We start from the raw sequence: 18,075 nt of genomic DNA, 5'->3' as shown, positions 1-18,075 counted from the left end.
TATTCATTAAATTAAAATCCTTGGAATAATATATATATAATGCTTTTGTATTTACAATTTCATATAAATATATCATTACACATGCCATAAAAAATAACTTGTTAGTACATCTACCTATATATTTATTAATTTTAAGAGATAATGTGCTAATTCCATTTTTAATTAGGGTTTTAGGAAAAATGTGATTTTTTTTACCCGATTGATTAAAATTTCAAGACATTTTGACAAATCATGTAAACATGATATTTGCATAATTTCAAAAATAACATAACAGAATACCTCAGAAGTTTAGCTCTTAATTATGAAACATGATCATTTTGCTGTATTTGATATTGACATAGCTTTCTAACTAATTCTGAGTAATTCTTTTATATACCACATTTGTAAACAATTTTATATATATTATAAAGCACCCTTTATTAAATATTTTATTTCTTCTAGATGGCAAAATGGGCCATAGCAAATCAGCTGCAGATGAACTGCCCCAAAAGTACTAAACCATTAAAGTGGGATGTGGTTGAACATCAGAAGTATAGTCCTGACTCAGTGCTGCATGGCTTGGCTAAGAAGCCAAAGATTCAAGACCAATGAAGTGTTTCAAAATACCATTCAAGCCCATTTCACATCAGTGAGAAAATTCTTTAAACAGGGAATCCAAAAATTTGTTCACCGACATGACAACCTTTACAATGGTTTTATCAAAATGTAACCATGTTTGTATATAACTTTTGGAACAGGTAGAAGCATCTTCATAGTATCATAGGTGATTGAGGTACTGATGAATCTAGCTAATGGTTAAGTTTCCACCCCAGATAGAATTCCAAGGAAGAACAATCATGGGCCAGTCCAAGTGACTCCCGCCCCTACCACCACCGACATATTAATGACGATGTTTTAAACTCTGGTGACCCTGTCTGAAGCTAAGACATTTTCTCCTAATCATAACATTGTTGTCCAATTTGAGTCTCCTCCTTGCAGCACAGACACTATATGCTTACAACTATGCCTTTCCTGGGATTCAAATCCAGGCCCTTTGGTACAACTGTTGGCAACACTAACCACTATCCCATCTAGGCAGCCATAACTTTTGATAATAAATTCATTTTTATCTTCACTCGTCTTTTTTTATGGCCCATTACAGGTTGAAAAAAAAGTCGCTCACAATTAAGGCTTACATGCTAACAGAAGTCTCATAAAGAGCTTTCCAGGATGCAGAAATATCTCAAATATTTATTCCCAAGCCGTCAAAATAAAGGTAAAGATTTATCCATTAATCTTAGCCAGCACTGTTAAAAGCATCTTGCTTGTATGAACTAGAAATCAAAACTATATGTTGCCTCTCAGCCACTAAGATTCCTTTATGGCAAGTGAAGCCTACTTTATGTAAAAAACAAAACTACTCCTGTGCGATAACAGATAATATGACAGATACAGAAAACATCAACAGCAACTGAAAAAAAATTGCTTCATTTCTGAAATGGGGTTGGATGACTCAGTCCAAAACAGATTCACTTTACTGAATGAATGAAGATTCCAGAAACAGCTCTTTTAATGCAGAGTTCCTGTTGGAAGCATGCCAGGAATATGAATGTAGTTATCGTTCACGAACTGATTCACTTTAAGTAACAAACACCTTAATTATGATAAAAGAGCAGAACTCTTGTTGGGAATGTGTCAGAAAAATTCAATTTCCATTTTAGGGAAGAAAAGAACTTTTTTTTTTTTTTTTTTTTTTTTTTTTTTTTATTGAAATTTTATTGTTAGTTTTGTGTAAAAAGAAGGTTATGGGAATCACAAAACTACCTCTGAAAGAAATCAGTTAAGAAAGTCAGATATTGATTCGATTCTTTTTGCTCTTCCCGCCATCCTTCAAACCATTTCTGACATTTTTCATTAAGGTTATTATTAGTGAGTAGTGAATCATAAAAAGAACCGATTCAGTTCAATGAGCAAATCGGTTCTGATCCAATCCCATAAAAGAGAAATTTTGCCCATCTTGAGCCTGAAAAGACATCACAAAAAGTATAGGAAAAAAAATCTTTTTTTCCACCTAATATTAAAAATTAATTATTTAGATTTACCTAATGCAAATGTTTATTACATATGGGTATAATAGTAATAACTTTCAAAGGATTATACAAAAATTTCATAATAAAATGAAAGATTACAGTAAAAATCTTAAATTCAAATGAATTCACTCCACAGTTAAAAGAAAAGAAAAAAAAAAAAAAAAAAAAAAAAAAAAATAATATTTTTTTTTATAGCAAAGTAAATGTAATAACGAAAACTCACTTTGTCTAGCATTTCCTTTGTATGACTTGCTGAAATACAAAACCTCGCTCGAGCTGTTGTCAAAGTTGTTGCAGGAAACCCAACACCAACAGTGGCTATTCCCCCTTTCAGTAACTGCCGAATAAACTCCCTATTTATAAGATAAATGTATAAAATTAATACTTGTACTCTTTTACTCATATTGCATTGCCTTGACATGAAAATACACTGCAGGTTACGAAACAAACAAGCAATAAATACATAAATAAAATCATTTGTTTATTAAATACTTATTCATACATATATATATAATAATAAATACGCTGCAAAAGAAAACAAGAAAAGAGAATCTGAAAGGTTTCAGATTTTAAATTAAGTCCAAAGGGGCATGTTTTTAACATTTTGTGTGTTACCTTTATTTATTATATATCCTATTCTTCGCACTTAAACTATAAAATTCAGTTCAAGAGCAATATCACAAAATAATTTTAAACTGAGCATACCCTTTAGAAATTCCGACACACAGCCTGACGTGCTGGAGATAAAAATGTTTTCTCTGCAGAAAATTTTTTTCAAAGCCATTTGCTCGCTTCGAAATCCTTGAGTTTGTTAATCAAAAATTCATTAAAGTTTTACAAAATAGGAAATCGATAATAAAACAAATTTCAGATTTGGGCTTCCAGATGCCCATATTCACAGTAGGATTACGGCATTCAAAATTGGATGGCTGTAGGTACCGTTGTTTTATCATAATGAGAGAAACATACATACATTTATGCAGATTCTTCATTATTTAATTTCTTCTAATATAATACAGGGCGATAATATTTGGTTACAACAGTTCCAAAAGTGAAACAGACATTCAGAGTGATTTGATGCAAAACAAAAACCAAAGTCCTTCGGGGACAAAGCCCCTTTGGACTAAAAATTCCGATTTATTTTCCATCTGAAATCCAAAGAACTGACAGCTAAATATTAAACTTCCAGACTGTCATTCATTTAAAATAGTTCTAACATCTTTAACTTAACACTGAAAACTTACTTTTTTAAGTTCAATAAAAAATTAAACAAGTTATGGATGCTTTTTCAATTTTCAGAGAAAATTTTCCATGTGGGATAAAACTTGAGAATATAAAATAGCAACCTAGTCCCTTTCCTTTCTTCATTCAATTTTTCTTTGACACATAAATAAAACTACAAATATTTGTATGTAAAAATTTTATGAATTTACTTCTTACTACAGCTTGATACCTGATGACATTTCGATTCTGATAAAGACGGTAGCCTTGGACAAAAGTATAGAAATTATCTTCATCATGGATTGTAGATGCTTATCAGTCAATCGGGTTCTTTTCTTATCATGGTGACTGAACAGAACCAGATGCCTGTTTCCACTACAGCTGAGCTTTGGCAGCCGAAGCTGGTGTGATACCTTTGTTTATATCCAGAGCATGTTACCTTGCCATGTGTGGTAGTAGTTCCACACATGACAATTCTGCCAAAATCAAAAAGCAGGGAGACTTCCAGACAAAAAAATTCATTGCTGGATGGGTACTTAGTGGTTTGTTAGTTTAGTAATATTTCTGCATAAATCACATCTTGATTAGCTTTCGATAACTTGCAACAGCAATTTTGATTATGAATTTGTTTTATAAATTTCCAAGCTACTGGACTACAAAAATATAGATTTTAGAAAAATGTTTATGTTAAAGAAGATAAATACCTTAAGAGACTTTTAATATGTCAAAATATCACAAAAATATAAAATGCTTTAAAACTCAGTTTCCTTATGACTAACTGGTATAAAACAGAAAAACTGTATATTCCTTTTTTATGTCCTCAATAATGTATTTGTTATTTTTATTTTATGCTTCAAATATCAAACTCTTTTAAGTAAAATACATTTTCTGACATTCACATAATACTTTAACATGCGCTGGGGATTAAATACATTCTTTTGCAAAAAAATCAAAGCACCATGAAGAAAGTGGTTGGTTTTTTACGAAATTGAATATGTGTATAGCTCATACACAGATAATAAAATGATTAAAAAATCAAGGTCATAGTACTTGTTCATGGCTCAGAATCATCCATTGAGTGTTCAAATTAGTAGTTGATTGAACTGCCCCTGGCGGCAAAGCATGCTTGAATTCATCGAGGCAAGGAATGGTAGAGGTTCCTAATGTCATTCTGCCAGGCATTCATCAGTTGTCGCTCCAGATCTGTGATAATTTGCGGTGCCCGAATCTGGCGGCCTACTATGTCCCAGACATGCTTGATTGGTGAAAGGTCTGGAGACCTTGCTGGCCAAGGAAGAGTATCAACCATATGGAGACAGTCCAGAGATATTCAAGCGGTATGTGGCTTGGCATTATCTTGTTGGAAAATGGCCTCATGATGACGTGCCATGAAGGGTAATGCAACCGGCCGCAGGATGGTATCAACATATCGTTGAGGTGTAAGAAAGATGACTAAAGATGACCTGCTTTCATAAAAAATAGTGCCCCACACCAGGGGTTACGGCTGTATACCTTTGTAAAACAAAGGCTGAATAAGTTTGCTGGCCCCGTCCTCTCCAGACACGAACACAGTGGTCATCTACTTCAAGATCGAAGCGGAATTCATTGCTGAACACTATACAATGCCAGTCTGGTGATACCACTTCAGACGACTCCGCCAATGTTGTGGGGTGAAAGACAAACGCCTTAAAGACCTTTGTGAACGTAACCCCACCTCAGACAAGTGCCGTGAGATGGTGGACGGTACCATGGGAGGTATAGCCGTGGCTGTAGTGCATTGAATAGTCGACAATGATACCGTTGGGGCGGTTCGGGCCTGGCAAACAATCATCTTATATTGCCTCGCATTTGTGCTCCTTGGCCTTCCAGAGCCATTCATTTCATCGACAATTTCCTTTGTAGCAACCATTGCTGCCAACATCTTTGAACAGCAATGTCTGTATGCTGCGGTGGCAGCCTATTTGCTCAGTATGACCACACAGCTTCACACAACCCTAAAGTGCAAACAGGTTCAAAGTCGTTGTCTGTTAGGTCTTCGATATCATCATAATGGCATCTTTAGTTGCTTCTTTACGGAATTACATAGGCAGGGAAAAAAAAAAAAAAAAAGGAAAGGAAAGGAAAGGCAATTTTTCCACTTCTGTTACTGGTTTTATACTTTGCGAATTGCACACTAGAAATGTGCATTATGATCGCAATTCCTGTTCATATGCCTTGAAACTTTGATCATTTGCATGTTCGACCAAGATGTTTTTGCATACCAAATTTCGTCACGATTGCAAAAGTCCTTTTTGGTGCTTCGATATTTTTGCAAAAGAGTATAAATCACTATTTTTAGCTGTTTCTTTTTTTCCACAAACATAAAAATAACATCAGTAATTAACAGAGTTGTATTGAAAAAATATCAAAATAAAGTTCTTGCTCTTTTTTAGATAAATTTTATTTAGCAACATTTATATTGATGACAAAATGTAATACAAATTTATGAATGAAAATTTTTGTTGTACAGTGCATATACTGAATGAAACATAGCTAACTTTTATTTCTTAATCTAATCCAAAATAAAAGGAGAGAAGAATGAAGAGTGGTCACTAATTTTAAAACAGTTTAATCACACAGAAAAAGCATCAATAATGCTTTTAATTGGTATTTCAATATATTTTGGATTTCCTTGCAATGTGCAAATTTCAGGTATTTGTGAATTTAGATCAGTTAGTTATTTTAACTGTTTCAACAAATGAAGCCCTGCTGGTATGCACAGTAAGACAATCAACACTGCAATCTGATGACAATGAAGTTAGTGCTTAAATATAAAATGGATAGTTGTAATTTATTATATTATCAGATAATTATTAAATTAGGTAAGATTGCTAAGAGGGGTATTAAATGCTCTGCCAAAATATATTTAATATAAAATGTGAATTTGATAATGAATGTATCCAAAAATATGTTTTAAGTCAAAAGTTTGCAACCGATGGCTAAATGTAAACATACATTTATGCACATTAAAATATTTGTAATTTCGCACATAGGACAAATTTTTTAAATAGGGTAAAGCATGCAAGGGCCATCTGTTAAAGGGAAACTATGCCTAAAGTTATCCCAAAAGCACCTTCTGTTAATGAATTGGATTTTCTTGAAGTTTTTCATATTCACAATGATTTATCTTGCTTAGTTAATGACTTAAATTCCAATCCAGTCCTTCATAATACTTTCAAAATCCTGTCAACTTAATTTTTCAATTTTCATTATTATTTCTACTGACAGATGGCAATACCTTCTCATTCGTTTTACTTTCTGTGGATATAAGTACAACTGTGATTTTCCCTTTGTTGTAAATTTCTTTCCTTCTGATGAAGGACCTGTGCCTGTTTGCTGTTAAAATCAACAGAGGAATACACAAGTAAAATTTTGAAAAGATAGCACTTTACCGTTTTAATTCTGTGCGTGTGTCTGAAGCAGGCTCACTGAAACAATAGAGTTTCAAAAAGAGCGCTGAAGCAAGTATTGCTGGGAAGCACATAATACAGTAAAATATTTTGCATACAATTAAAAACATTATATTCTGATTACCGTAGCAGATTTAGCATTACCCAGATGCACCATGGGGAGACCTGCTACTCTACACCTCCTAAAAAGCTCTTCTTACATGAACATGCTGAGCTTACATGAACATGAATGAAAAAAAGGTAACTCAGCTATATGATATTTACATAACATATTTACACTTTTGTATATATTTTTTTCAAGGTCATACATTTCGAAGCAAGTTACAGCACCTTTAAAAAAGCACAACCCAACATTGCATGTTTTTCACATGTACCGGGATCCGTATCAGATTCACTATCCGAAGAATATTTGTTTAGCACTTTAAGTGCTTCAGAAATGGTCAGCGCTCTCTGATCCATTTGCAAAATAATTAAAAAATCTAATATTATATCATATGTACAGTTAAGAAAATATAAACTATAAAAAAATTTAATAAACATCTACATCTCAAAAATAGCAAAATGTAGAGGTAACAAAACTTCTTTCAACAAAAGCAGAAGAAAAAAAAAAAACAGAGAACTGCTTTAGTGACAAACAAAATAGCTGACTGATAACATTTCGCCCAACCTTTAGAAAAACACTCCAACAATTTCTTAGTTCATAACCAAACTTCCCCCTCCAAAAAAACGAAGGGAAAAAAACACAGAAGTGGACCCACCTTTCTATTGAGAATGAGGTCACCATACAAAATACTTCACTGAAACAAAGATAAAACTGTTAGTCTGGTCCTGGTGTTTCAGTGATCCCACTCTGGGCAAAACAGATGTTCGCCATTCGATTTTAGGCAAAATTTCAAGGTAAAAATTAAACTAATATAGAATAAAGAGATCAGCATATAGCCGAGAAAATAAAATAGAAATTTCTTTTCAAACAATTCCTTTTATATCTTTTTTTTTTTGTTGTTGTTGTTGTTTTTTGAAAAATGAGCGTCTTTGAAAAATAAATATGGCTAAAATGTATGGACTGGTTTGTGTTGTGCTGCCATCTAGTATAAATAAAGAAGGTTCAAGGTAACCTATAAATCCTTTTCCATTTAATTTTCCTGTGTGTATACAGAGAATATTTTAGGTGTGCGCAGAGTGGGCACACTGTGCCAGAAAGGGTTAAACCATTAACATAAATCAGGTACAACATTTCCAAATATTTTGCGAAATAACTACTGCAAACTGTCTGTTAAGATGCACCAAAAAAAAATTACATTTTATTAAACACTATTATACTTACGCTATTTTTGATGGGAAATACAGCATCAGAGGTACAATAGGAGAATCTTCATTACCATAAATAATAAATCCTTTCTGCTTTAATTTTTTACGAAAATAATGTGTATTCCTTCTGAGTTGCTGAATTCTCTTTATTCCTATAATAAAAAGGGGGACAAAGATCTATGAATGAACATGGGGAAGTCTGAGCATTTTTCGTTTCATTACTACAAAAAGTTTTATTTTTCAAAAAATATTCTGCAGATTAAGAAATCATTCCCATAGCATTATACTAGACTTTAAAAAGGTTCTTTTCTGTTAATGAGATGCAGCAGTAATTAATTGTTTGCGAAAGTGTGAAACATGGTAGCCATGATATGTACGAATAGCAGGCACCACATAATGTGATCACATCTGTTGACAGCTATTTATACAACTTTAACCGAATGATAACATTCAATAACGGGGAAAAATATACTTCAAAATAACAATGGGATTTAATTTTACATGAAAATATCAAACACATATAAATAGGCATTTTCACAGCTTTTTATTTAGAAAAATGCAAAAGTTTGTATATGAACTGTTTGTAAAACATTTTTGGTAATTATTCAACTGATGCTGTATCTCTAACTGAAGTCATGCCTCATTCAAAGAGAACATGTTAGTGAAAAATTTCAAGTTAAGCAAAAAAGCTATTTTAGTTTGTCATATATGTTTATAGGGACCGCGTTACTCTCCTTGCGACATCTGCAGGATAGGAAATTGCATTACTCTATTTGCTACATCTGCAAATGGTAAATAAAACTTTAATTTTTTGAGTGAAATGGTGGTACAGTGGGCTAATTTTGTACTGTAAATTGTCGAACATCAATGAGGTACTATGTAAGTGGTCATTTGTTAGGTTTGTATGTTTACATCACATTGGCCACTATTTGTTATGTAGAATTAATATGGAAGTACTGATGAAGAAAAATATGTTCAAAACAAATTTTATTTACATAGAAAAAGTTCTTAAACCAAAGTAACTAAATGTTTTTAGGTGATATAAAATTCTATGTCAGGCTGGTTTCCAACATTTCTGGGATTACCTTCATCTTAAAAAGAATGAATGGAGTTTCAGATTATTGTCACGAGCAAAAAAGTGAATTTGAGCAGTCAATAAAAAGGGGATGTAAAGGATAAAATGTGCTGCAATGAATTAGAATATGAAGTTAATACATGCATAAGGTTCAGGACTGCTTTCTCATTTTTCCTCTGGATGGACCAGGTTGGTCATCCAGAGGGTTGGTATATCATCTTTCTGGTTATAGTGTCTTATGGGTCTTGTGCTGATGGAGTTGGATGGAATGTGTTATATCCATCAGTAGTTCACACACTGAAGTCTGCATTATAATAAACCATTTAAGAAAGTGCTTCTTCATTAAGAGTCAGAATTGATTGGATGGTGGAGAACATTTCAAAATGCATGCTTCTGTGAATGATGAGCAAAATCCTAATGAATTCAGCACATCAAGTAACCTGCACAATCTATACTTTCTGTACAAAAGTGCTGAAATGTGAAAACTGATTGCATTGCTGCAATTTCTCCTCTAAACTTATAAAAACAGTAATTTTATCTGTTACCAATTTGAGTATCAAAAGCCTGCCTTTGAACTTATCAGGGCTGTTGAGTCGATAGGGAAAATGACCGACTCTGACTGCTTCATATATATGTAAACTCCTTCATATATATATGTAAACATATACACATGAGTACAGCTTATTTTTTAATATAAAAGAAAATGCTACAGAAAGAAATTGATGCACAGCAAATTTTTTATATTAATTAGCATTTATTATGAAATGGAAAAACTGGCATTAGTAATTTCTAAGAAACGGTAAAACTTCGGGAAGATCTTGTTTGTTAGAGGACCATAGATCCGATTTGATAAACTTCTGAATTGAGAAGAGTCTTTCCACACTGACTTGAGTAGGAAGAAGAGCTGTCACTGTTAGGGCTACTTCCTTTTAACTTCTCAGGATAGATTTTTATAAGTTCTAAAAGAGGGGTCTTGCAAGAGCAATCATATTTATCTATTTCTTCAAAGGCCATGTATAAATCTTGTTTGTATTTTTTAACTTTTATATCTAAAGGCTCTTGGTTATTTATTTTTATTCGCTTGCCTTAGCCTTTTCTTCAATATTATCCAAATATTTCTCAAAATCTAATTCATCAATGGAAGAGGATGATAGAGACTCAGTTGCAATATCTGCAGTTTGACTGTCCTGATTTGAATACTCCAGGTGTTCTGAGAATAATTTCATTCTTAATGAAAGTTCATAGATGGCTTTCTTTGCCTTTTTAATTTGTTTGTCATCCAACAAAATTCAGTGTTCTGGATCTACATATATTAAACCCAGCACGGCCTTATTGTCTAGCAAACTAATTTCTCTTTTCTTCATTGAAGAAATGATTCCTTCTGCAATAAAACCTTTGTTTCAGAAAGAACAAACATCACATTTTTCCATTCTTGCCTCTTGTTAATTCTTCAGATTGTAGCTTTTTGGTGGCTATATATGGTATAGAAAGAAGAGTTTCCAATTCTGCAAGATCATTCAACAGTCTAACAGAAGTTAGTGAAATATTAGAGTTATTTACATTTTCTGAAAAAGTTCTTAATCCTAATAACCACTATATCTCCATTGCATTGCTCCTTTTCCCGCTCGCTTCTTAAGAATGGCATCAATTTTGGGAGTTCTTGCTGCTTACCTAAATTTACCAATGAGATTAGTAACTAAATGAATCAATTATCACGTCAATCCTGCTTCATTATATTTATTTACTAATATGTCAATAAAATGGAAAATAACTATTTATTAACCCCTTAACTGCCGCGGGCGTATATATACGCCTTGCTCAGCCGATGCGTTAACTGCCCCAGGCGTATATATACGTCCTTCCAAACTGCTATCATTTGCTTTGCGCTGCTACACCTAAAATTATTCGCAAAGTTAACACATCGGCTGTGCATCTGGGGCAGTTAACGCATCGGCCGAGCAAGGCGTATATATACGCCCGCGGCAGTTAAGGGGTTAATGTATATAATCCATAAATAAAAATATTAACTCAGTTTGTCTTTTTTTTTTTTTTTTTCAATTCACTTTAATTTCATTTCAAACTGTTCAACAAAGTGGAGTAGAAGTCGACTTGGTTTTTAGCGACTACAACTCCGACTCCTTTTACCCAAAAATCTACTCGACTCCGACTCCAAAGCCCTGGAATTTATATAAGAAAAAAGAAAAGAAAAATTGCATTTCAGTTGCAGCCATATTTTGGAGGCCTTAAGCATGCTAGTAAAACATCTGATTCGATTGTTAAATCCCGTCAAATGTGAAAGTTGGTGGGAATTTCACCAATCACTTTCGCAGAAATTTAAATGAGCAGATGTTTATTTATTTAATTGGATAATAAAGTGATATATATTACAGGGTTCACAACCATATTTTAGTTAAAAAAATAAGCACCTATAAGCACTTTTCAAGCACATTTTAAGAAAAAAAAATAAGCACCTGTCTAATTACATTATACACAACTGCATAACCTTAAAAATTAGACTTGTAATTTAAAATATGAGAAATGCAGTATTTATTAAGAGAGAATAAGCATTACCTCAACCATGGAAAATAATTACTTTTCTTTTTTTAAATTTTAAATAACAGTTTAATTTACAGAACTAGTTTACAATGAGAGAAAAAAAAACTATGCAGAACTAAACTATATTACAAGATTTAATGTTGAAATTTCAGTTCAAAATAGAAAAAATAAATAATAATAAACGCATATTTATTGTATTCGCTTGGAGCCTAATAATAAATACAATTTATTTTTCCACTCATATTGATATTTAAATAATTTAAATCTAAATTCTGAACATTTTCTAAATTTTCATTGTATAGTCAAAAGTCATTAATCCGGACTCGTCGGGACTTCGGCGATTCCGGATTATCGATTTTTCCGGATTATAGATCATCAGTTTAAATCTGGTAAGATGGCATGCAGAAATTACAAAATTAAAAATATGAAACCGTAATTTATGAAATAAAGAGCAATTATGATCTAAAGGGTATCAAAATTTACAAAAAAAAAAAGCTAAATATTTATTTGGTTACTTTATTAAACATTTCTTTCAATGTAAGTTGTTTAATTTGCTCCGTTTCATGTGATAATACTTTCTCTTTAATTCTATTAAACAGACATAATTTCTTGTTTAATTACAAAGTTCCGCTGTTTAAGTCCTATAATTGCTGTGTCGAGAGTACCGACTAATTTGTCAATCGAAATTTTTTCATTTTCAATAACCTTTGAGTCACTTTCTTCACTATCGGAGACGAATTTTAAAGACGAGGAACTTGATTTAAATCATATCAAAGACGGAGTACATCGAGATGAAATACTACACTTAGTAAGGAATTATAAGCCAAATAAAATAAAAACATCTGCCCTGAAGATAAGGATAGTGCTGACAGATCAACTTCCAATCCGCAGCGTGAAATTGATAAACAGATTTCGGATTTCAAAACATACTTTCGCTTTGTAGATACAAATTACATATTAGTAAATATATATCAGAAATTCTATTTGACATAATCGAAAGTTCAAGCTTACTTTTATGAAATTGCTCTAACAGTCCACAAAAAATAATAAGCCGGATCCAATTCGAAGATTAAGGAACAAAGCAATCTGCAACATTAACTGAATTAAATAATTTTTGCTTAGATTATACCGTCCGTTACACATTAAACACGCATGAAAAAACATATTCGCAGCCGTAAAGGTCTTACGCGCACTCGTAAACGCCTGTGCGCATTCGTGAACGCGACACATGCGCAAAAAGTTTGCAGCTTTAAGGTCCGGATTATGGGTGTCTGAATTAACGACTTTATCAGTTTTCCCTTAACAGATATTGCAAGTAATTTAAGTAAAAAAGCGGAACATTTCTGAAATCAGAAGACAGAAATTTGCTTCATGCAGTCATCCTTTAACAGTAAAAGCTTAACTAACCCGTATACTTTGAAATTGGTCAATATTCGGACAGTCGAGCGTAACTTGAAAAAGAGAAGAGGGGGGGGGGTAGACTGTAGCCGCTCTTTAGATTTTTCTGCTAAATAAGTGCTTTTGACATTTCGATATGTGCATCATATAAAAATAAACCAATGGAGCTGAAAAATATTCTGCTTAGCAAGCATAGTAAAACTCTCTTAAGTGTTCATAAACAAATCTCGGACAGAACATCAAAATTAATCATCTCTGCAATATCGCAAACGTTATTGCGCAATATGTGTGACGTAATTCTTCCCTATGTGATATTATGCAATCGAAATCAACAGCTGCCGGTATTGGGAGAATAAAGAACTAAATAACTTTGGTGTTTTTCATTCTAATTTTCAACAGACGGCGTTAAATTTCCAGAATAGAATCATTCTTCGCTTGGGTTGGTAGACCGTAGAACTTTTAGTCCTATTCAATCCAGATTGGAAACTGAAAAAAAAAAAAATGTCTGTAGCTTGTTTTGCAGTGAACTGTAACAGTTTCAATACTCGAGATTTTGCGGAGAAAGGGGAGAACCTCCCAATCTTCGTACTGTATAATGAACTGGCCAAAAAAAATTAAATTATTTTGACTATTCGATTACTTTCCCTTTATTTAAGCCATTCCGAATATTATTCCTTAGAAAGCTAAATCTGTGTTAAAACACAACCATTTTTGGAAGTTTACTATACTTCAGCAGTTACTGCAACTATGTTATTATAAACATTCATAGATAAGCTCATAATATAAGCATAATGATGATAATAAACATGAATATGAACTGACCAAATGGAATAAGAGTGCAAATTATTAAGATCTTGATAGAAATTCAAACGTGCTTAGTATTTGGGTGGGCGGAAAAGAATGCCGAATGTACCGGAATTTTCTACTGCTTCCGCAATTCTTTGACCAACGTCGGGCACCTATCTGTACTCTTCGTGCACACCAAGGTTATGTAAATGCAGAGAAAGGGGGAAAAGCTATTTCCGGGAGTATGATTCATCATCTGACATTCCATATTAGGAAGAAAAGTTGTTTATTTAGCTTCGGCTTTGGTACCGGGAAAATAGTGCGTTCATTAAAAAAAAAAAAAAAAACACTAAAAGCAAAAAATAAGGGCTTTAAAGAAAAAGTAAGCACCTAAAAGGGCCTTTATATTTTATTTTTATTTTCAAATATAAAGACTTATAAGCACTTATAAGGACCGCTACAAACCCTGTATTATGTATATAGTATATAAAAACCTTAAATGGCTCAAAATTTTTCACGTTACACTGCTGTTGTTTATCCGTTTTCAGAATTGTATATTATGGCTTTGTGCGACGTTTGGATCATATAACTCTGAAAATACTTCATTTCATGCTGTCCCAAATAATAAATCCTCTTTTCAAAATGCTAAGAAAAAAATACAAAATTTTGTAAAAAAAAAAAAAAATTATTTTTTACAGAAATTAAACTGGCTTATAAAGAATAACTCAGTTCACATTATTCCAAAGCAAATATGTCTTGATTCTATAGTTAAGTCACACTCATCTATTATTGGTACTAAATCACACCTCTTGGCAACAACGTGTTAGTAGTACTACAAGTTCTATAATAATGTTATATCCTTTCATTTTAAAATTTTGTTGGCAGAAATTTTTTCTTCTACAATTAAAAAGTATTCTGGTTCTTTAAGGTTTGTGGTAAGTTGAATGCCAGATAGTCATATTTTTACTGAATTCAGAAGTCGGTTATATTCAATGACTATTGCAAAGAAAGTAAGCAAAATCTTACCATCATCAGTTCCATCTTTACCCATTATGATTTGCATAGCCATTAAAATCTGTTCGACAATAGGAGCAGACATACTGGTTGCACACATAAAGCTATGGCAATTCATTCTCAAATGACTAATTAATTTCTAGAAAATAAAAAAAAACAATATTCTAATTAACATTATGCAGGCATAAATAAATCACTTCAAACAACTATTTAAAAATAATGATATATTTTGAAATTATAACATAATTATAAAACTGATGAGTACACTACAAAACCTGAGATCCAGAATCATTGAGACTTCAGCAGTTCCATTAATTTCTGCTTTTGGATTTGTGTGATTATGGCAAAGCCTCGAGAGCTATCTGCCTAACAGAAGGGTTGCCTTTGTAGAGGATTTTTTAAGGAAAACTGGCTCGTATACACATTACACATTGGGAAATGTATAGAACAGTACTCATAAGTCTTAAAATTAAGCACACAAGCATTTTCTGTCATTTCATAAAATCACCAACCAGTTGGCAATTTTTCTCAGGGACAGGGATGATTTGAAAGTACTTTAAAGTTTAATCTAAAACATAGGATAGCCTCCTGATTACCCATCTAAAAGCTTTCTGTTTGCTTTTAGGTGGGTAATCAGGGGTATACGAAGCTTTCTTTCATCTCTGATGACCTTGGTTTTTAGAAGTGTTAGGATTTTAAAAATCATATTCAATAGTATACTGCTTTCTTTCACCTCCGATGACCTCTCATGTTTGACCTCTGATGACCTTGGTTTTTAGAAGTGTTAGGATTTTAAAAATCATATTCAATAGTATACTGCTTTCTTTCACCTCCGATGACCTCTCATGTTTGACCTCTGATGTTTGGTTTTTGTAACTGTTAAGAATTTTTAAAATCATATTTAGAAATGAACTATCCAATCCTTCTACCCAAAGAGTATTAATACTGATGTAGACATTCAACACAGTTATGAATAGCAACTATAGCAAAGCCTTCACAGAGTTATAACGGATAGAAACAGTTTTTTGAAAAATTATCATTTATTACATGAAAGACTCACAAATTTTTCCCTCCTATTTCTTGGATTATAAGAATATACCCATTTTAATAAAACAACCCGCTTTCATTAATAAATAGTTACATACCCAGTATATAGCCTACAGCGGCAAATTTTTGAAGGAGGAAATTTTTCCATGGCCACTAAAAACAGAGTATCAGCTTTGCCGAATTTCTTACTTCTCTTCTTCATAACAGTAAAGCGTGGCAGCAGCACCAGCCAGTTGTCTCTCTCCCACATCTCATTGGCATAGTATTGTCTCGCTTGGTTTTGTGATTCACTGCAGAGGGAAGCACACATGGTAGTAAGAGGTGGTGCTGCCTGCCTCATTCTGCAGTATCATTTGCAGTTTTTATATTTAAATATATACACTCGAATCTACATGTGTAGTTTGAAAGTACAGTGAACAATAATATAAAAAGGGCCTACTGCAGGTTATACACACCAATTATTTAATTGATTATCTGAGAATGGAATTGTAAGTATATCTGATTTGCTCATTTTTCATTATAAATAACCAATTGTTGATTCAAAAGATATTTTACGCATTTATACATTCATCCTTTGCTACCAAAATATATGATATTATTGTAAGTCAGAGTTATAATAATTAGAAACAATGTTCTACTGCAGTTTTTTTATTATCAGCTTCTCTGTTCATATCAGATTTATTCATTTCAGTTTTATTGTTTCTGGTTTCTTTTCTTTCTTCTTTTACTTTCCTATATTATATATCTAATATGTACAAATGGCAGATAGTAGAAAGGGTTTATGGAGATGGGAACTTAAAAAGAAGAAGAAGGAGGAGGGAGTTAGATTAGAAAAAAAGAACACAAAAGGAAAACTAAAAAAATTGATTGCATCTTCATCAAGAGTGTTTGTTCTGAAACCATTGATTAAAGAATTCAAAGATAATGTACCGAGTACATCAAAGGAGACAAGTGTTCTTTGGTTTTGTATGATGATAAATGTGCTGGAGAAAACCATGATGAACGAGAAAAGAAAAGATCAACTAATATTACTGTCTGAGTTTTTTAAATTTGACAAAGACCCTACAAAGAGGATTATTAATGATGAACTCATAGATTTTGTTGTGCAAAATGACTGTTCTCAAAATGCCGATTCGGATTTTCAGAATTCGAGACAAGTTTACAAAGATCATACACGTTATTTTGAGTTCACTAATGTTCAGAAGAGAGTTTCCGAATAGTGAAGTTTCAAACTTACAATGGATAATCTGTTCTGAAATAAATGACAGATTTGACTGTGGGTCTTGTCATTTATTACCCAAAGCAGGTACATCCTTTTGCACAGATAAAGGATTCAGGAATTGGAAAAACCTGAAATACATAAAGAACAGCACAAACGATCTATAAACCACAAAAATTCTGCGGTTCTCAGAGCAAGGGCTTGCAATAAGTATTTAAATAACATGCTAAGTGCAGAGATTATTGGGTGGGGGGAATATTGGCAGAAGTTTTACAAAGCATTATATATTGTATTATTATATTACCTTGTCATTATAACAAGTTCATAATCTTCAGTTGAGAGGTGCTGACAAAGTTCTTGGATCATTTCACAATCGAAACTTTATAATGGCAGTGGAACTATTGGCTGAATATGATCCATTCTTGAAGAAACAACTGAAGAATTATGGGAGACTGGGTAGCAGTAAAAAATAATTGTCTTTCATCTGTGATGCACAAAGAAGTGGTACACATAATGGCTCATAAATGCAGAGCCATCATATCTGCCAATGTAAGGCCAGTTAAGCATTTCTCCATAACTGTGGATTCAACACCAAACATCTCACAGTTATCAATCATCGTGAGATACAAGAATGTGGAACACCAACAAAGCTATTCTTAACATTCGTATCAAACACTGGACACAAACCCCAAAAATCATACACTGCTATAAATAACACCTTGACATCTCTTGAAATTGATTTAGATGATTGTAGATGCCAATCGTATATGATAAAACTGCAAACATGTCAGGAGCCCCTACCGGCCTTCAAGCAAGAATTAAGCATGCAAACAAATCTGCTGAATTTATATCGTATTCAGCCCCAGCCCATTTGGAGAATCTAGATAGAGCTTCAACGGTTAGTTGTAATGAATCTACAAACTTTTTACATTT

General features: G+C 32.7%; 1 protein-coding gene across 2 annotated transcripts in view; it reads right to left on the bottom strand.

The window, feature by feature from the left end:
• The window catches only part of LOC118205922 (serine palmitoyltransferase 2-like), a 65,870-nt gene that overhangs the window by 16,820 nt on the left and 30,975 nt on the right, over nt 1-18,075 (bottom strand). The window contains exons 8-10 of one of the 2 annotated variants that reach the window (XM_085826788.1): nt 14,889-15,015; nt 8,064-8,199; nt 2,293-2,422 (exon numbers count right to left, since the gene is read on the bottom strand). In XM_085826788.1, the coding sequence (XP_085682914.1) occupies nt 2,293-2,422; nt 8,064-8,199; nt 14,889-15,015 (393 nt within the window). Of the gene's footprint in view, nt 1-2,292; nt 2,423-8,063; nt 8,200-9,797; nt 10,794-14,888; nt 15,016-18,075 lie in introns of those variants that run through there. The other variant, XM_085826789.1, reaches the window with a different exon arrangement.

This window comes from Stegodyphus dumicola, chromosome 11 (genome assembly GCF_044657685.1).
Source record: "Stegodyphus dumicola isolate Sdum_Otavi_A_Nest chromosome 11, ASM4465768v1".
Taxonomy (NCBI): Eukaryota; Metazoa; Arthropoda; class Arachnida; order Araneae; family Eresidae; genus Stegodyphus; species Stegodyphus dumicola.
This window is presented reverse-complemented; position numbering and strand designations above follow the sequence as displayed.